This window comes from Melanotaenia boesemani, chromosome 1 (genome assembly GCF_017639745.1).
Source record: "Melanotaenia boesemani isolate fMelBoe1 chromosome 1, fMelBoe1.pri, whole genome shotgun sequence".
Taxonomy (NCBI): domain Eukaryota; kingdom Metazoa; phylum Chordata; class Actinopteri; order Atheriniformes; family Melanotaeniidae; genus Melanotaenia; species Melanotaenia boesemani.
The window spans coordinates 4134265-4154734 of record NC_055682.1 but is presented as its reverse complement, the minus strand read 5'-3'; the positions used below and the strand labels follow the sequence as shown (position 1 = coordinate 4154734).

The 20470-nt window shown below is 41.7% G+C and overlaps 1 protein-coding gene across 10 annotated transcripts in view; it reads right to left on the bottom strand.

The window, feature by feature from the left end:
- Positions 1 to 1027: 1027 nt before the first annotated feature.
- Positions 1028 to 20470, bottom strand: part of LOC121636666 (serine/threonine-protein kinase BRSK2-like) — a 191725-nt gene continuing 172282 nt past the window's right edge. For 4 of the 10 annotated variants that reach the window (XM_041980390.1, XM_041980406.1, XM_041980398.1 and 1 more), the window contains 6 exons: positions 19470 to 20127; positions 19001 to 19049; positions 18789 to 18912; positions 15226 to 15406; positions 13856 to 13948; positions 1028 to 4262 (listed from right to left, as the gene is read on the bottom strand). In XM_041980390.1, the coding sequence (XP_041836324.1) occupies positions 4039 to 4262; positions 13856 to 13948; positions 15226 to 15406; positions 18789 to 18912; positions 19001 to 19049; positions 19470 to 20127 (1329 nt within the window). In that variant the 3' untranslated portion in view covers positions 1028 to 4038. The remainder of the gene's footprint in view (positions 4263 to 13855; positions 13949 to 15225; positions 15407 to 18788; positions 18913 to 19000; positions 19050 to 19469; positions 20128 to 20470) is intronic. The other 6 variants (XM_041980442.1, XM_041980454.1, XM_041980447.1 and 3 more) reach the window with 3 other exon arrangements.

The following is a 20470-nucleotide window of genomic DNA, read 5'->3' as shown; positions in this document are numbered from 1 at the left end:
AACTACCTTTACAAATGTACTGTATGCCACGTGTAAAGCTAAAGAAATGATAAACTGAGACGTAGATTTTCTATTTTTATGGTACTATGGAATTAACCTGCAGTAAAGTAGCATGTATATGGAGCTAATCATTCCTATAGGTTTGATGAATGAGTAGCAGAATTACTACAGAGTACTACTCATAGTTTTGAGTAACTGAGATGCATTACCATGATGTCACTTTGTAAACTAAAAACATTTTAATTAGTGTTTATTTCTCTCATAAAATATATAACATGAAATTAACAAGGATTACCAAAAATGTCATCCATTACTGGATCAGCTTCTTCGTCACATCTCGGAGAGATTGTTAAACAAAATCAAACACAGTCAGCACTTTATGTGCTCTAACGTTTACCAGAGGCCCAATGACTTAGAATATTACTAACAAATAAGTGTCTACTTTTAGAAGTAAAGAGGAAAATTATAAAATGGTTTTAATGAGCAAACTTTAGTGGCAAAAAACAAAACAAAAACAGTTAACTAGTCTGGAGTCACCGTCAAGTAAAACAAGCGCACCCTGAAGAAGGCGGGGTCTATTTGCTCGGTCAGCATTTATCCAGTTTTCTATTGGCTGGAGGATGTTTGACAGCCAGCTCATTCAGCAAAAATATCCAAGAGCAGAAGTTCAGAGGGCAGAGGAGACCAAGCTGGAGCGCAGGAGATTTGAACCTGCAACCCTAAACCTGAGAAGAGCAGCAGAGTTTTGAAAGGAAGATGATGTATTTAAGAGCAAGAATGGAGCGTGAGAGCAGAGTTGTAAAAACAAGAAATCTTTCTCTCAAACTGAAGAATTACATTTATGGCTTTCTAAATGCTAGCTTAAGTAGAAACTTGTATGATGGGAAGATATTTTCAAGCTTAATAAAAACATTTCTGCAGCTGAATGTAGATCATTACCTCTGAATATGTGTTTTTGTAAATACATTTCCAAATAAACAAAAATGTTGGACCAGAATTGTACAAACACATTGCACACAAACCTCTCCAAAGTCAACAGATTTATTCCTTTAGCATTAAAGTTGTTCACAGTAACATCACAAGGGAATACATTGCCAGTGGTTATCCTGCTCAGCGGTAGCGCTCCGAGTCCATTCTGTGTGCTCTGGATTCCCACAGTAGAAAAGGAGGAAAGCCAACAATGAAAGGTATTGCTTTAATTTTTCTCTCCGATAACCAACACCCACCCAGCTGGTCTGAGTGAGCGACCCGATCACCAGCGAGGACCCTCTGAGAGAATGAGAGGAGGATGCATTGCACGGTTACTGTGTGCACACAGTAATCAAAAAGGGGGAAAAGGCTGGTGAAGGAAATAAAATTAATAAATAAACTGAAGGCAAATTAATGCAGAAGCACAGTAACATAAGTACATAAAAATGTGAAGAGTAAAAGGGAAGAGTAGAACAACTCCAACAACGACATGCAAAGAAAAGACGAATGCTGAACATGCAAACAACCGTACGAGGTCAAAGCTAAGAGTAGGAATCCCCTTGGTTTTTAAATAAGCTTGTCAGTAAACGGCTTATTTACAGAATGAATGTTTGGTGAGCTCTGAGTCATCATACGCACAGGGAGGAAGAAGTAGCTGACAATTATCAACAAAGGGTTTGTTCCTCTCAAAGAGGCTAAGTCTACATTCTTAAATTACAGCAAATAATTTTTCCAAATGTATATTACAACATCTGTCTCTTTAAAAAAGGGGGGATGGAACAAATGCTCACAAGAATAACTTAAACGTGACAAATATCCTTAAATAATTGACATTAAGAACATTCTCTACATCTTTTCATATAAATAATTAAATAAATGACAAAATACAAAAATATACATAGCAGTTCAATATTGTCTGAGACCTGCAGATAATACAAAAGAACCTAAACAACAAAAGGTACAAAACTTAAAAACGCACTGACGTAATTGAACCCAAACCCAAAGTGCAAAAAATCTTGAAAGAGGCCTGGTCACACCAGAAAGTGGCCCAACAGTTTTCCATTGTGAAAAAAATCTGACTATACTGAATGTTTTAAAGAGGCAGCACAAACACAAACAGCTGTATTCTTTGTAATGGCCAGCAGGGGGCGACGACCACAGCTGCAAAACCAGCTCGTTTGTATAGAAGTGTAGAAGAAAATCACCCGATCTTTCAATTGGTTTGTGTCAATCTTAACAGCTAGTTTTGCTCCTCTAATTATTTAATGTCAGTATTTTTTAAATAAGTAATTTTTAAACCATCTAAGAGTAAAACGTATATTTTAGCACTGGCCTACATTATGACATCCAGTCGCTATCCAATGGGAAGTGTATAATTTTTGCCTTTAGAGACAATAAAAATAAATAAACTACTGTTTGTAACTTCTGGTTTCGAAAGAAGAAAATGATCAGTTGACAAGCCAACGGCTACGTCCATTGCTTTTTTACAGTCTATGTTCTGAACCTGCCTCTGCTAACTTAAGCAAAGACTTCTTTTTTTTTAATTTGCCTCTTATCTGTTTTGGGCTCTATCTGGTTTTATTTATTCATTTTTAATACCTTAATTACACTATGAACACTATGAAGTACGCTACCAAGTCGCTGTCAGTTAGCTGGTTTGCTACTAGCCTAGATTTAATAAAAATATAAGATTAATTCCTGTCCATGAAATGGAATTTAAAGTCAGATGTTTGTCTATGATATGTCTTATACTATAAATGAGCTCTCCACGAGTATCTGGGCCTAAAACGATGAGCAAGTAGATTCATAAAAATTCCTAAAGCTGAGTCATCATGCACTTAGCAGCTACTTTATTAACTTCACATTCTTTTCAAATTAAGATTTATTAAAAGATTGGAGATACATGATCAGGCCAGGGGAACTGACCAATCAGAGAAGACTGCAAGAGTGTCAGCCATCTTGACTTCTGTCTTTTAAAGGAAACTAATTCATGTGTGGAAGCTAATGGGGTTCTCCTAGCTAGTTCAGCACTGAGTCAAGAGGAGCGTAAAGGGACAATAAGCACTTTTAAAATGGCTTAAATTTTGCACAATAATCCAAAGACCGCTTCTGATCAGAGCAGTTGATTATAATGATAAAATTTGGCCGTTTGAGACGCTGGTGTGACCGTGCTTGTACAGGAATACAAAACAAAAATATGGCAACTTTAAACATAATGTCACAACTACACTTTTTGTACATAGAGCATTATTTAGTCTGTACATCAGAATAAATCATTCATTTATATAGTATTACCAACCCCCCCACCCCCGGGCAGCCTTTAAGAAACCATTTACAGAAACTCCTTAGAAATCCTGTTGAAGAGAATTACAATCCAGCCAGAGTTTGTCCCTCCGTCCATCTCTGCTTCCTTCTACCGCTCCTACATCCCGACTCTGTTTAAAGCCGTTACATCCGAAAAGAAGTTTATTCCGAGGAATTTGTGTCCTTTTTATGTACATGTGGGAGAAATGGAAGAAAGAGAAAGGAGAGGGGGGGTGTAGGTTGACAAACATCATTGTCTTAAGGCTATTTTCTTTTTTTTTATTATTTGATTCTTCTGACGTGTTTGGTTTGGAGGGGTGAAGTGGACTCTACTGAAAAAGAATCAAAGAGGAGGGAATGGGGGGAGGGAAGGGGTCATCTTGTCTTTTTTCCTCAGGTTCAGACTCTGGTGGCTGGTGGTGGTGGAGGAGCCGGCGAGGTTAATAGTTATTATGGATGATCCCTGGTGGCAGAGACAAGTCAAGCCATCACACATGTGAGGAGGACACATACCCACTGTAAGACCCCCGAGGACACAGAGAGGGACACAAAGGTAGGGATGGCAAAGCTACATCTGCTACTTATAGTAAAATATTGATCAACTTTAAACTCAAAGAGCCATTCCCAGGATACAGTACAAAATTTATAGGCAAAAAGTAGATTTGTTTTTTAGCTTTGACTCTGAACTAAAGGGTAAAGTTAGCAGCCGTCCCGTTTAATGACCTGATCACCGCTTCTCGTCTAGTCATGCACAGCTACCGCTCCTTAAGGATGTTCCTGTGTCCTGTTGCTGGCGGCCGTCTTTGTTTTGTCTTTGCCGGGGGGGCATTTAGAGTCATTGGGCGGGGGCAGGTTGGGCTTGCTGCTGGGGGCATGCTTGGTTGGGGAGCTAGGCGTGGTGGGGGTGCCGGGGGAGTGCGACGCTTGGATGTTCTTCTCGTCTGAAAAAAGCTGTTTAATTACGTCAAAGAAGTTACTCAACGGGCTGCCTACACAGATGGGAAGAAAAGAAAGAACAGAACACAAAGAGAGAGAGAACAAACAACAGATGAGCAATGGGGTTAACGCAAGGAGAGGAAGAGGAGGTGATGAGATGAGAGGAGGCGAGCAGGGGAAAAGGAGACTGTTGGACCACATTGAAAGTGGGTGGGAAGGTGCAGGATTGTTCAGGTCGACGGCTGGAGACGTCCTTACAAAACAACAACGTCTCTTCCCAAAAGAGACAGTTTCAACATTTCTGCCAATGAGAAGTCAGTGTTTGCTTCAGAGTCTCAGTTTCCCCTGCAGGATGAAGGACAAGTAGGAGCTCTGGAAGACATTTCAGGTATTAGTCACAGAAGGAGCTACTGCACCACAGTGAGGTTCTGTTTTCTCTACAGTCAAACTAATTAAATGTGGAGAGATATTTACAGATATTTATCCATAAAATTAATTTATTATCCTTCAAAAACCTGAGGTCCCCCAACTGGGCTAAGATGTCTATGTTGGAGACCTCACCTGAAGGACTAAAACCTCTAATTCTGTTCTGCTTCCCTTTATTAGGCCCGAGCACCGAAGGCGGTGCGAAGGCCTATTGTAATTGCTCCGTTTCTTCCTTATTCTTCTTCTTCTTCTTCTTCTTCTTCTTCTTCTTCTTCTTCTTAAACATTGGAGGCATTTTTGGGGACCTGAACATGCACGAAAACGCGCCTATTTTTGTGTACCCCCCCAAAGGAATGTGAAAAATTTGATATTTTGGGGTGCTTGGGACTGTTCGGGCAAAATTGAATGAGAGCGCCACCTATTTACGATGCCCCGCCACTGCACGTCATCAATCTTTATGAAAATTGCTACAAATATTCTAAATGTTCGGGCGAACAAAAAATCCTCTTGGAGCAACAGACTAAAACCAACAGGAAGTCGGCCATTTTGGGTCAAAGTCGCCATTTTGGCGTTTTACTGACATTTTCAAAATCTATCTCCTCCTAGAGATTTCATCGTACCGCTACCAAAATAGCTCAGGATGTCCAGAAGGCATGTGTCTTTAAAAGTTATTGAAAGTTTTCTAATAGGAGAAAGGGCATGGAGGGGGTGGGGCCTCAAATTTTGATGTGTCGCCGTGAAGAACGAAAGTGATATAGCTTCCACATAAAACAATGTATCTGAACCAAAATGGCCATGTATGATGCCAGTCCCATCCTGAACACATCTACATGTCAATATTTGGGTTATGAATTGGCCACGCCCCCTGGCGACAGTAAGTCATGGTTTTTACTTGGAGACCCTCTTATCTGACGTTTTGAACACAACCAGGTCCAAACTGGGTCAGACAGCAGAAAACAAGTTGGTGATGATAACCAGTGAAAACTGTTGCTCTATGCTGCAGGGCGAGACCGTGGCGCCATGGCGAACTTTGATAAGACGCCATGGCATCATAAATCACTATAAATCCCTCAATTCTGATCCAATCCCCATCAGACTTGCAGGGATTAATCAGGGTCCGGCCCTGAACAGATTCATATCACCAATTCCGGTCTAGCCCTAAGCCCCGCCCACTTCCAACAGGAAGTGCTTTTTTTCAGACGCAGGGGTCCATCTCCTCAGGAATAAAACGTGCACACTTGAAAGTACTTCACAACAGGTCAAACCCTTTCATGATACCACAATAAAAATCTCAAGCTCCTTCGCCAAATGTAACCATGGCGAATAGCGGTCCAACGCCATCAAACAGGAAGTACTTGTAACTGACCCATTGTACTGCTGATCTCCACCAAACCTGGCAGGGAGGAGCGCGGACCAGCCGAGAACTCAGCCACATTGACATATGTTGGAAAAATTGCAATATGGCTCTATAGCGCCACCTACAAATATTTAATTGATCATATCTGCCCACTACATTGACTGATATGGCTGAAATCCAGTATATTGATAGAACTTGGAAGGATGTACAAAAAAGCCTCTTGGACCTATATGATAACTTCAACAGGAAGTCGGCCATTTTGAAAAAAGTGTCATTTTTGGGGTCATTTTTGCATGTTTCTTTGCCTTGCATTTGAATGAACTCCTCCTACAGATTTTATCGTATTTACCTCAAACTCAGTCTGAACACTCCAGAGGCATGCGTGGTCAAAAGTTATTGAAAATTTTCTAATAGGAGGTGGCGTTCAGCGGCGGCGCCTCATCAAGTTTTGATGTTTCGCCAACAAGCACGGAATCTATTATTTCTGCAATACAACACTCATTCTGTACCAAACTGCATATATTTCTCTTCACTTCCATGCCGACCACATCTACAAGTCCTGATGTTGTCATCTGGACATTGCTCAACGCTGCATGGCGAGACCGTGGCGCCATGACAAGGTTGGATAAAACGCCATGACATCATTATTGAGTATAAATCCCTCAATTTTCATCCAATCAGCATCACACTTGCACTGATTAATCAGAGTCTGCTTCTTAACAGATATATGTAATTACTTCTGGTCTTGGCCTAAGCCCCGCCCACTTGAAACAGGAAGTGCCTTTTTCCTGCAGCAGGGTTCCTCTCGTCAGGGATTAACCTCACACACTCTACAGTGCTTCAGATCAGGTCAAACCCTTTCATGATATTAGAGAAAAAAAACCTCAAGTTCCTTCCTCAAGCAAAACATGGCAAATGGCGTCCACCGCCATGAAACAGGAAGTACTTGTAACTGACCCAATGTACTCCTGATCTCGACCAAACTTGGCAGGGAGGACAGTGGTCAGGCCTGGAACTGATTCAAATACACATATGCTGGTAATATGGCTCTATAGCGCCCCCTATCAATATTTAGTCTATCAGCTCCACCCACTGCTTTGAACGACATAGTAAAATGTGGCATATTTATATAACATGCCAGGACAAATAAAAAAGCCACTTCATGTCCTGATGTTCTCAACACCATAGCCCTGGGAAAAGGAAGTCCCACCATTTTAACCCTTTATCCTCTGTATAACTAATTCTAACTCATTAATATCATCCTTCATGAACTCATGGTTGAAAATATGACTGACTTCTTACAGCATCATGATTAAAATGGCTTCCTGTGATGGTTTAAATCATTCGCCATTATACAGGAAGTGGCACTAACCCTGCTGTCAGTTGACCAATTGAGCTAATATTTTCCTGTTCTCATTAGAGTTCCAATCTGAACATGGTCGTACATTAAAAGAACTTTACCACCACCTAGTGGCCACGTGGAATTTTCCTCTTGATGAAATCATGCTCCAGATTGTGGGAATTCAACATAGTTTGTAAGAAACAAGGTCATGAATGCTTCAGATGTCATCACTGGACAGGCTGACGTGCAAGTTGATCTTCTGATGAGGAAAATCACCTCTTGATGGAGATAAACTCTGGAAGAATGGGTATATGGCTGTGGGCAAGAGAGGCTGTGTTGCTGGAGGGAGGCTCTTGGCCGATGGGGCGGTGCAATAGGCCGAAGCGGCGCCAGAGGTGCGAGGGCCTCCAACGCTGCTTGCAGCTTTAATTTTCGTTGGTCTTAGCAGAGATGATGTTCACATGTTCTATGATGTGATAAAGGTTTACAGCTACAGCTGCATCATTCCAAAGAAATATTTAGATTCATCCTTAGTTTATTTTTTGTTGTTTTGTTTTTTAAGTCAAACCGGAAACTTTTTTCAATTGTGCTATGTGTCATCCGCCTTTATTCTTCATCAGTAACACATAAACTGTTATTTACACATCTTAACAAATTTGTCTTATTTACTTTGACTCCAAAAGCATTTAAATTGACCTCATGGTTGCAACGATGGCCTAAAAATCCAAGAGCATAAATTTAGCGTAGAGCGTAAATGTGCTTTTAAAGCCCATAAATGCCCTTTTCCTAAAGGCCGTTTATGCTCTACGCAACCGACAGACATGGAGCCTTTTGTCTATCTTCAGCTTCCTTTATGTGAGTAATTTGGTCCGTTTTCAGAGAGCTTATGAATGCATACCATGACGGAGCAAACAGAGCAGTATCACTGGAAACCGTTGGGGTAGTGTTGAGCAGTATAGCGGATATGCAACCCGTAAAAAGAACAAAGAAGAAGAAAAAGCCGCAGCATATTTAATGGCCGCACAGATCAGTCGTCGACTGTGCTGCCACCTTCTCTTTCTGAGGATGTACATTAAAATAATCTCCTCCACCGTCGCCATGTTTGCTGTTGCTAAAACTGATGAAACTCGGAGGTAAAGTTGGAACTCTGCCCTCTGGTGGGTGTACTGGCTGGCAATCATGACAACGTAAGAGACTCAAAGTATGAAGGCAGTGACGTTTGAAACGGATTTAACTGTTTACGTACTTACAGGGTGCATTCACACCAGCATAGAACACCATCATGTTGATCTATGTCACTTCCTCTCTTTGGTTTGCTGGATGTTCCATTAGCTTTCACACTGGTAGCGAACCCAGACCCCAGTTTTAAAGTAGACCAGAGTTTTCTTCTTTGGTCCACATCAGAGTCCAAGTGAGCGTTCACACTGCTCCGAATGAACCGCAGCATCCCTGGAAGTGGACCAGTGTTTGTACTTCGTAAAGCGGCCCTTGACATCAGAGCCCCAGATTTTCTTCATTTAAAAAGTTGATCAGACTATCATGTATCAGTTTATCAATAAATCTGAGAGGCCAGCATCGATCAATGTTATCGGTACAAATGTTTGATAAGTGCGAACTTCAGAGATGCTTTTCCTGTTTTCAGTCTGTTTTTCTATCAGAAATAGTTAAATGACCATTTAGAAACTTTTGTTTTTAATCTAGTAAAGCCAGACCAGTAAAGCTGAATCTCACCAGATTCCAGTTTACCAGTTAAAGACCTCTGTTACTTAAACATTTGTCTTTATTTATTTCAAGTGAATGTCTTCCAAAGCCCCTAGTGGCCCTCCATCATGTTAACATCCATCACAACATCCATCTCTTCAAACAAAGATTGTTTAGGTAAGTTTTTATAAAACATTAATGATGATCAAACATGCAACGATGCAACACGATACACACATCAATACACAGTCATCTGCAGAGTTAGTGTTGGAGCAGCGTGTCCTTTTAGTGGGAGAACATGTCCGCTTGCATGGTTATGGACGGTGGGAAATGACTTACCGTTCTTCACCTCCAACAACACACCCAGCTTTACATTAGTGTCGGATATTTCCAGTGATTTTAAACATGGAACAGGTGGAAAACCCAGCGTGAAGCAACGACATGCGAAGGATCAGTCCACACACACACACACACAAATTCCTCCCATAAGTCATTTAATCTTCCAGCTGAACTTGAATTAAAGGGTTTTAACAGGTAATCAAAAATCTATCTTGTCATTTCTTAATATTGTGTAAAAAAAAAATCTCAATATTTCTTTTTATTTACAGTAAAAGTCGGTCCCTCCAGGATTCTACTGCATTTGTTTTTTTACTGCGACCTGGAACTCCTGATTTTGCAGCAGCTTTTGTAAAAAAGTAGCATCAAAAGTTTGTTTTTTTTCTTGCAAAAGTGGCTAAATTTAGTTTATATATTGATCACTCTTAAACAACAATGCTGACCGACGTGCTGCACAGTGAAACAGAACATGCAAAGAAGACAGGCCGCGTAGTAGTATTATTTAGTATTTAAAATATTTATAATAATACTAATTCATTACAATTCAACATCTGCTCCTCCAACATTTACTGAAATGAGAGGCTGATTCCGTCATCGTCTGCAGCAGATCTGGACGTTAAATCCAACGCGGTGATTTCTCACTTTTTCTGATGGTTTGCAGGAAAAAATGTTCGTCAACTGATGTTTGAACGCACTAAAAACTGCTCACCTCCAGTTTCATGGAGAACTCTGAGAAAGTGTTGTGCACGCTCCTCTGCAGTGATTTTATTTCTCTTCTTTGGATGAGTAGGTTAGATGTGTCTATCATCTACTGTTAGACATGTTCCAGGTCAAGCTTCTCTCTCACACCTGGCAAATGTCAGAAACTGTGCATCTCTGTCGGGTGACGTGGCGGAGCGCAGTGATTGGTCAAAGGTGCATTAAAGTTGTGAGGAATTCAGAGGGATCGGCTGAACTTGAGTAAAAGTTGCTATCAGCGCGTAGTAAATTCCTGGAGGGACTTAAAAATTCAGTCAAGATGTTTTCAAATAAAGTTAGCACAAAAAGTCAGTAAATGAGTGTTTGGTTGCTTCTTGGTAATAAATTTTAAACAGTTGGAGATCTTGTTCATTTTCTCATTTGTCCTAAATTTGGTAAAATTCAACTTTTGGATACAAGTTTTCTAAGATTTATTACCATGAAGCATTGTTACCATACAGAAATGATCCAGCAAACACTCATTTACTGACATTTTGTGCTAAGTTCAGATTTAGTTTTTTTCCATTAAGTTACTCATCAGTTTTAAAAATCCTGAACTGAAATTCCAGATTACTTACACCCGGTTTAGTTTCTGTACAAATTAAACAGAAAAGTTTAACAGATAACTTTCAGATTTATGATGTGCACTGGAAACAGGTAAACCTGAACTGACCCTTTAAATGACTCAAGATGAATTCATCTCATCTGCAGCTCACACTCAAACATACATGTGTTAGTGCAGACAGGCTGTGCTGGTGACAGGCCTCCAGGACGTTGGCAGTGTGTGTTAAAAGCCAGAGTTATGGTGGTGTTCGCCGGGAGCTCCCGGTTGCTCTGGGTCTTACCACGTTTGGAGGATTTACTGGGCAAAGAGGCTGAGCGCTGAGAGGCATCTGAGAGCAGAGGACAGTGTCAGAACCTGCGTTGTCACGTCAGCTGACACCAAACATCACACACTCACGTTTGGTTTGACACCAGCAACGTTTCTGCTCATTTTCCAGAGTTTCTTTGTTTAGTTTCTTCCCATCCAAACAATCAACTAAATACATTTTTTGATGTGCAGAGCTCAGCTCCTTTTTGTATTTATGAGCCCTGAAGTGTGGAAATGTCACTCATCTTTTTTCAACCAACTGCAGTACGAGATGCTGAGAGTTTTACTAGCTAACGGCTCAGTCCTGATGTTCTTGTCTTGGCCAGCAGAGGGCGCTGGCTGCTCAATCTCCTACTTCTTCCTCTTCACTTATGAGTGAATTCACTTGTTTCCATCAATGTATTTTAATGGAGACCAGGAGATTTGGATCCCTGAATTTTTTTTGATTAACCCTTAAAACTCCAAGACATTTTTTGCTAGTTTGGGCCCGCTTTTTTTTTTTTTTTTTTTTTTTCTTCATGTAAAACTGCCTGTAGCAGCTGGAGCTTTTAATCCCAGTCAGCATCAGACATGATGTTTCCAGCCTCAGCTGTCAGATTGGGAGGTAAAATGATGTAAAATGAATGTATGAATAGATTTAGCAGCATAAAGGTCGACCAGAAGAAGAAAGCAGAATTTATTACTAACAGAACTTTGTAGAAATAACACACAGATCAACAGTGACCAAACCTTTTCTCATCTCATCGTTCTCTCAAGTCTTGGCTTTCAGGAGAAAAAATATTGTTATTGAAACAAACACACAACAGAAACTATTTCCATGTTTCCACTTTTTCCTCATTTCCAGTTATTCCTGCTACTATTTACCTGCTATCCTCACTAAACCAACTCCAGCTCAGCTGCTTTGTGGCGCCACCGTGCATCAGAAACGTCTTCTTGGCTTTATTCCAGCCATAGAGGAGCATTATTTTTCTTCTTTTCACACACACATAGAACTTTCTGCTCACTGGTTGATCTTTGGCTGCTCCTGATTGGACGTTACCGTCAATCTAAGCTCTCTGATTGGTGGAAAGTCTGACAGGAAGTGGCTTCATCATCATGTCCAGGTCTAAATAGAGGTCTCTTAGCAACATAGTAGTGATGGTGATGTTTTTATGATGAAATGTGATAAATAATGATGTTATCATGGATCATTGTGGATTTACCAGATAGTCTCTGAATAAAACTACATTTAGTGGCTGGATTGTAAACCTCCTGGACGGGATAGAAATGTCTGGAAAACCTCCATAGATTTCCAAAATGGTAAACTATCCATCACAGTTTACACTATAGAGCTACACATGATGGCTCCTGACACTGAGGAGAAGAGATCTAGTGGAGTTTTAAGGGTTAATATAATGTTCTGAAACAAATTCCGTGTTTTGTGTCACACATGAACACGATGGCTGTAGTTTGACTTAAAGATGTCAGTCATTTCCAACCATTTCATCAGAAGACAAAGTTTAACAGCTTTCAGTGAATTACAGGAACAGTTGGTGAAATGGTTTAAGGTGTTTCCAGATTGGTAAAAAAATAAAAAGTTACAGTAGTGATGTTTGTTTTTCCTTTAAAGGTCAGAAACCTAAACTGTATTTACAATGTATGAGAAGGAAGGTGTAAATTCAGCTGCTTACAGCTTTGTTTCCAAGTCACAAACTGTCCTGAAAATGTCAATTTGTTTGGTTCTGTCATTAATCTGAAGGTTAATTATTTAGTTTGATTAATCAGCACCATTAACATCCTATAATCTGAAACTGACACGTTGAAGTTTGCGAGCTCATTTCTCCCTAAAAGCTGATCAGTGAGGATGATAGAAGATATTTTAGGGGAGAAATTGGCTCAACATTCACTGTGACAGATGTTTCTCTGGTAAACACGAACATTCTCACACACACAGAAAAGACCATCAGGGTCACATGTCTGCAAAACTGTTGGCACATTTCAACAGACACATGCAGATCAGATTAAATCATGCTTTAAACATCGCTTGTGTTACTGTGTGTGAATGGTGGATCTCCCAGAACCAAACGCACACGGATCCCTGACCAATCTGACCCGGTGCACGGAGACGAGAGCCGGTTTTACCCAGCACTGCACCCAGAGGCCAGTTGGCCAAGCTGTGTGTGGTTCTGGTTCAGCATGCGAGTCGTTGAAGTGAAGCTGTGGATGACGAGAAGCAGGGTGGGATGGGGAGGCAGGCCGGCCAGACACGGATGTGGGTCATCGCCACATCGACACAGTGATAACAGTTCCCATCTGTGGCAAACTGATCGTCTCTAATTCTAGTTGAAATCTGAGCTGGCAGCTTCATTTCTGTCCTCTCGTCAGTGCCGCTGAGTTGCAGTTACTCGGCTTCACCACCAGAGGGGACTATTATCAAGGAAATAACCACAGATATGACAGGAGAAACATGACAGCGCCACACAAACAGAACAAAGACACACTCCTTCTTTTCTTCAGTTCATCTTTACAGGCAGCCGTGAAATCCTCTGTGAAGCCCCGACACCTTCCTCTCTCTGCAGAAACAGCTGATCTACACACGCAAACATACATCAACCTGACCATGTGTGCGTTTCTGTGGAGGCGAAACTTTTTTGATGCACAGACACTGAGTGGCGACGATCATCGCTGTGGTCGCTCGCTAACATCACTGCCCTGTGCGTGTTGGCGTGCACGCCGTGGTATGTGGCAGGGACATGCACGTGGAGATGCCGTGTGCTAAAAGCAGTGTGCCGATCCGGGCCGAAGGAAGGTGGGCCGTGGGTGTGGCTGCGCTGTGATGCTGCGGGGGGAGGGGTGTAAGCGTGGTCGGGCTCAGGTGGCGACGAACTCGACTTACCAGATATCTGCGGCTGGATGCCGGGCTGATCGTTGGAGCTGAGGAGTTGGGCCTGGATGGTTTCCACCACGCGCTTGAAACGCCGGCTGGGACCTGGCCGCAGAGGAACCAGGTTACGGTTCAGAAAGTACAACAAAGGCCAGAAACTCAGCAGTGATTGGACGAAGCATAAATCACCATCACAAGTTCACCTCAGACTGTTTGGATTAAAACTGAACCAGTTAACAAACTTTTTATTTCCGTTCTGAGGCTGCAGAATGAAACATTTCACCAAACCTGCTAAATGTGCACTTTTAATATTGTTTTTACTTTTTATGAATTTATTTACCTTAATTTATCCCAGAGGGCAATGTATACATACATTAAAATACATTTAAATAATATTTAATAAACATTTAATGAAACTACATTTAAACTTGTGTCATTGCTACATGTTTGCACCACTGGATGTTTTTACTGTTGCTTCTGGACCACATTGCAAATAAATGTTTTTCAATTGACCTACCTGGTTAAATAAAAGAGGTTAAATAAAAAAATAAAATAAAACATGGACAGGACATTGCTGCAACGGCTCCAGAAATGTGCATGATAGATGTCAATGTGCCGTTAAACCAGCCCGGAAAGTTTTAAGGTCGGAAAGTTATGTCATGCATCTTTAAAGATATGTACACTACTCACACAAAGTTTGGGAAATACAGCCTGTATGTCAGAATGAACCTAAACACAAAAACACTTTACAGCTGAGCTTAATTTGACTTTTTCTAAACTTCTGAATGAACTTGTACAACTTTTCAGTGATGAGTATTTATTGCACAACACGCTGATCTCTAACAAGACAGTTAACCACAAGCGTGTGTCGTGGGAACAGCTGAGAACTGGTAGGAACAGCTGGGAACTGGTAGGAACAGCTGGGAACTGGAAGGAACAGCTGAGAACTGGAAGGAACAGCTGAGAACTGGTAGGAACAGCTGAGAACTGGTAGGAACAGCTGAGAACTGGTAGGAACAGCTGAGAACTGGTAGGAACAGCTGGGAACTGGAAGGAACAGCTGAGAACTGGAAGGAACAGCTGAGAACTGGAAGGAACAGCTGAGAACTGGAAGGAACAGCTGAGAACTGGAGGAACTGAGGACAGTTTTCTTAAAAAATAAAAAAAAAGACAAGCAGTCCTACATGATTTTTTCCAAAAATTCAGTTTAACTCTTTTCTGTCATGAACCCAGGATGCTATCAGGAGAATTTATGGGAAGTGGGATTCTCTGTGTGGGATGTGTTCACACAGCTGGAAATACTCTGCACGTGGAGAACAAAGAATGAGGCTCCATGAGAACTTCTTTACGTGGATATTAATGGGAAGGTTTGCTGCGTGTACCTGAGAGCAGGGTGAAGGTGACTGAATAGATGCCATTGTCCTTGGTAGCGCTGGTGCTCTCGGTGTAGGTGATGTCCACCTGGAACTTGACTGGTTTCTGGAAAACTGTGGGACCGGCTGTGGATTTGTACTCCGCCCTGAAGCTGGTCTGAGAGATGACGCTGTGGCTCAGACTGGGAATCTGGGATGGATGAGGAGAAAGGGAGGAAGATGAGGAGGAGGTAACTGAGTCGGCGGCAGCGATGTGAGAGGAAACGATGTGATGGATGCGTTGCGTTTTAATTAAGGGTGTTGAATTTAATCATTTTTAATCGGCGTGGATGATTCTGCATCAATGCAGCAACAAAATATAATCGATTATAACAGTGTATATATTCTGCCGTCGCTTGCGTGTGGCGTGATCTAGCTGCTGCAACAGCTCAGTGAGGCTGAATCCCTTTTGAAACCTTCACTTAGGAAAACTGTAACACTAAGCAAACATACATAAAATATGCCAGCATCTCATTGAAAATACATCTTTTGTCTCTGGCAAATCATGTAATATTACACATGAAAATTGTTAAAAGCCTACAAGTTAAGGCTAACGTCTACCGAGCTAATCTAGCGGTTAGCATGCGCGAACGGACTAAAAAGATTTAAACAATTTTGTCTATCAACAAATGTTTACTTCAGCAATATTTCCTACGTTAAAATACAAATTGGCTAGAATATTTACAGTCAGATAGCATACATTTCTCTGGATGTACATCTTAGAAGACGACTGAAGTCTTGAAAACTTGTATTGAAGTCTGAGTTCATTATAATGCAGGTACACATTCTGATGGCTATCAGAAACTGTGACCTAGATCACCCGTCTTATAGTCTACGCTCTTCTAACATAATATCCCATATTGTGGACAGCTGTGTGAGAATCAGGGGCAGCTTCATAACAGGAGCAGGACAAGCCCAGATAAGCAACTACACACAGCAAAAAACAAGCCCAAAAACCTGCAAATGACCATATTTGAACGAGACTTAACAGAAAAACAGCCCAAAGTCACTGATAACAGGAAGATTTAGCCTCGCACACTGATTGGCTGAGTGCATCACGTGGGATGGCTTGCCTCGCGTGTTTCCCGAACGCTACCGTGAAGACAGTTAAAGTAGAAGCACCCCATCAGATTTTACATTTTAACTTTCATATGGGACAGGCTCTGGGTCCGCTAGTTAGTGACCTCTGGTTTAGAGATACAATCAAAAAAAGCCTTTTGTTGGTTCCAGTCTGCAGCTTCTGCAGTCTGCTCCATGTCACCAAATCATACAAGGCAGACCTTCAAGTGTTCACACTGAACAGTTGAAAGCAGAATAAAAGCAGAATAAAAGCAGCTACAGTTGATTTTCATGGTTTTTATTGGTATCAGGGTCCCTGGGTGTTCCTGCTGTTTTACATCAGCTGTGTTATTGCACCTCCATCAAATTTTAGGAGTTGGTGTACTGTTTTAATATTATTTGGTTTTCTTATGGTTTTATTCTCGTGGAATAATTTATTCTACTGTATTTACTGGTTGACTCCTGTAGCACTATTGTCCTACCTTCTATATTTATTTATTTTGGTTATTCACATGCAGCAGTCATCCATGTGGTTGACTGTTCACACTGGACATCTGTTGTACTGTGGTTGCACCTTTCAAATCCAAAGGAGAGCCCAGTTATTTGAATAGAATAGAAATAGAAAAATAGAATAGAGAAGGGGATTTGCAGCAGAAAGACGGCGGTCAGCAGAGTTAATGCTACAAACATAAATCTGTCAAACTTTTCAAATGAGTGACTCCATCGGGTGGAAGAAGGCTGACGAGCAGCTTGAAACACCAGCAGAATCATGTCTGGAAAACTGCACACATCAACTCGTACAACTAGGATAAACCTGGAGGATTTGAAACGAAAGAAAATTTTATTTACTAAATAAATTCATATATTTGATGCAATCTCTTGGTTTCCATAGCAACGTAATTATTGTTATGAAGTGGTTTTTATGAAGAGTTATTATCAGTTGGACTAATGTGGATCATTTGGTTTAATTGGATTATAATTGGACTACAGTGAACTAGACTGTAAAAGTGCCTCAAGATGACTTTCTTGTAATTTAGTTTAAATAAAGCTAAATTGAATTGAAAGTCTAAAACTAAACAGGTGTAACCCAGATTAAAGTTGGTGTATTTCTAGCTGATAACAGGCTGTTTCATTATGATTAATTTGTCAGGCTGTGACATAAAAACAGACGATTAGATCAATGGTCACAACTTCTTATATTAGACAATTATCTATTAAAACGTCAGAATCGTGACTCAGCGCAACATCACAGAATTAAAACTGGAATAACAGGAACATCTAAAATGAATAAACAAACATGTCAAACTGGAATTAAGATCTTTATTTTCCATATTTCCAATATAAAAAGAGTTATGGGATTCTTTAAAAACATGATTTTTTTATGAATTCTTACAAGTTGTTTCTTTAAGTGTTCACTAACTACAGTGCGTGTGGTGTGTAGTTTGCATGCTTGTTGTAGGGAAATGTAGACCAAAACTTTTACATTACACAAAGAGAAATAAAAAAGGACATTTTTAAAAATCATGATTGAAGTTATTTAAAAGCCTTTATATTATTTTCTTTGGCTCACATTTTAGCAACCAGTTAATTTAGTTTTAGTTAACTCTAGCAGGTCCTTCTCACTGCTGTTTGCTCATGCTTTAAATCTTTACACTTTATTTATTATCGCTGTGCTATATTTATGCAGTTTTTCTTTTTTCAGATGTTGTTGTGCCTGTGAACTTTTTTTTATGGTTACTTCAGTGTTGAAATGTCTTCACCGCGGGACAGTGGCAAACGTAATCTCGATTCCTTTGTATGTCTTGTACATGTGAAGAAATTGACAATAAAGCCGATTTTGACTGTTTGTAACATCATCATCATCACACAAGAACAGCCAGGGAGGTTCTTTTGACTGCTCTGAAATTTGCATATTTAACAATTTTGTCCAATAAAATGATGAAGTCTTGCTGGTCCCTGACTTTTCATAAGACTATGGGAATTTTCATTTAAAGGCAGTTGTTTATCTACAACCTGTTTTATTGTGTTTACATCTTTGGTATCTCTTCAAGCAGCACAACTTCACCTCTATGATAATTATTTTTTGACTTTTTAATTATTTTATCAACATTTTGGGCTGAAAGATGCATAAAACATGAAATCTGAGCTGAGTCGACCTGTTTTCATGTAAAATAAATAATGCACATTTAACAGGAAATAAGACCTGGTTCTCAACTGACTTGCCAGGTTAATAAAGGTTAAATAAAAAAGGACAATAATAGTAAATTGTGCTTGGCTAAATATCTTTTTGCTCTCAAATTCAAACTTTGACAGTCGTGACTGTTCAGGTCTTCTGTTGCAGCTCGTCCAGTTGGAGAAACTGGAAGTGGCCGAACTGGGATGTTTCCAGTGTGAATCTGAGTTCATCACAGTGATTTAACAGCGCTGAGGATGGGCGGCTGCGAAAGAAAAGGCGAAAAACGAGGGAGACTTACGGAGAGGAAGGCGTGGACGATGTCGGCCTTGATGGAGCTGAGAGGTTTGTCTCTGATCACGATGAAGATCTGCTCCTCCTTCTCCAGGTTGATGAAGTTCCCGAACCAGGACTTCTTAGCCAGTCTGCAGAGAGAAAAGATGCTGGGATTAAAACCGAAGCCGGAACTAGCAGCATAAGCACCTTAAACGTTGCAGCATCAGCTTTACTTACTCTGGAGAGGAGTCTGGGGTGAGGCTGGACATGTCTTCCTGAGTGGGAACTGTGGATGAAACGGAGGTCAAAGATCAAACGTTGGTTATAGGAGCTACTTCTTTCAGATGAATGTGTGATTCTGCCTCATCGCTGCTCCGTTCGGGTTATCTGGAGAGATTTTGTAGCTTTGTTAAAGCAGCTATGAAAAACTGCCAAAACAAAGGGAAAACACAACCCACCAGCCTGTTTTACAGTCAGTAATGAGGCGGTTATCTTCTTTACGAGGCTGCAGATTGTCGTGATAAAGCGGCTGCAGGTGGAGCTAAATCCAGTCATTAAGAGCAGAGAGGAGTTTTACTTTTCCCCTGAGCGACGACAAACACGCAGCTGAATCGATTATCACGCTGATAAGAATGAGATGAGATCATTAAACCCGACTGAATCATTCAGTTTAACCCTCCCCCTCACCCCCGTTTCACCCCCCTACCTTGCATTTTCCTGCGGTGGAAGCGCGGCGAGCCCAGGAAGCTGTTCTTGATGGAGTTGAGGCGCGTCCTCCAGGGCATGCCGCCGATGGAGGGGCTGGGTGGTGGCGTCGGGCTCGGCGTGCCGGCCGGGCTCTCCTTGGGCGTGTGCACTGGGGTGCCTTTTGGGGTGGGGAGAGGGCTGCCTCTGGGGGAAGGGTGGGGGGTCACCTGCGTGATGGGGAGAGATTTGCCGTTGTGGTCAGGGTGGAGGTGGCGGCGGCGCAGGGGCGACATAGGGGGCACCGGGGAGAGGGGGATTGAAAGCTTGGGGGGGACTGTGAGGGGAGGGTGGCGCCTCACCCGCGGGCTGTTGGGAATGCAGGGGGCCAGAGGCTGGCAGGGTGTTGACGGCTCTGATTTAGGGGTGCTAGGGGTCTGGGCTGTGTTGGGGAGCGGGTTGGACCTGGTGGTCTGTAGGGGCTTCTCAGACACTTTGGGTTTGGCGGGGAGGGTCTGTGTGCGGGGGTGCATGAGGGGTGATCCCATCTTTGGATGGTAGGAGTTGGGCCCACGGGGGCCCACCCCGTTAAGGCGGACCTCGGGGGAGTGGGTGGGGCTGCAGTTGGGGGACTGACACAAGTCTGGGGACTGGGGGGGGATAAAAAACCGCCGGTTGGGCTGCGATTGGCCATGCACAGTGACACATGACAGCAGGGTCAGCCAATGAGAAAGCCGGAGGAACACCACGGCCCAGAAAAGGTTCATTCCCATAAAAAAAGTAAAAAAACAAAAAAAAACAAAAAAAAAAAAAACACAGCAGGACATGAAAACGGAGCGTGGCAGATGGGTGGAGAAGTGGAGCAGGCAGGAAGTGGTGAGAGTGCAAGAAAGAAAGAAAAACAGAACATGCTATTAGCCAAGTGATCAGCCAATCAGGAGGCAGCAGTGGAGCATTAACGATGGATTAACAGCCAGGATGCACCGAGATCCAACCTAGAAAACTCGGACCTCTGCAGGTCCA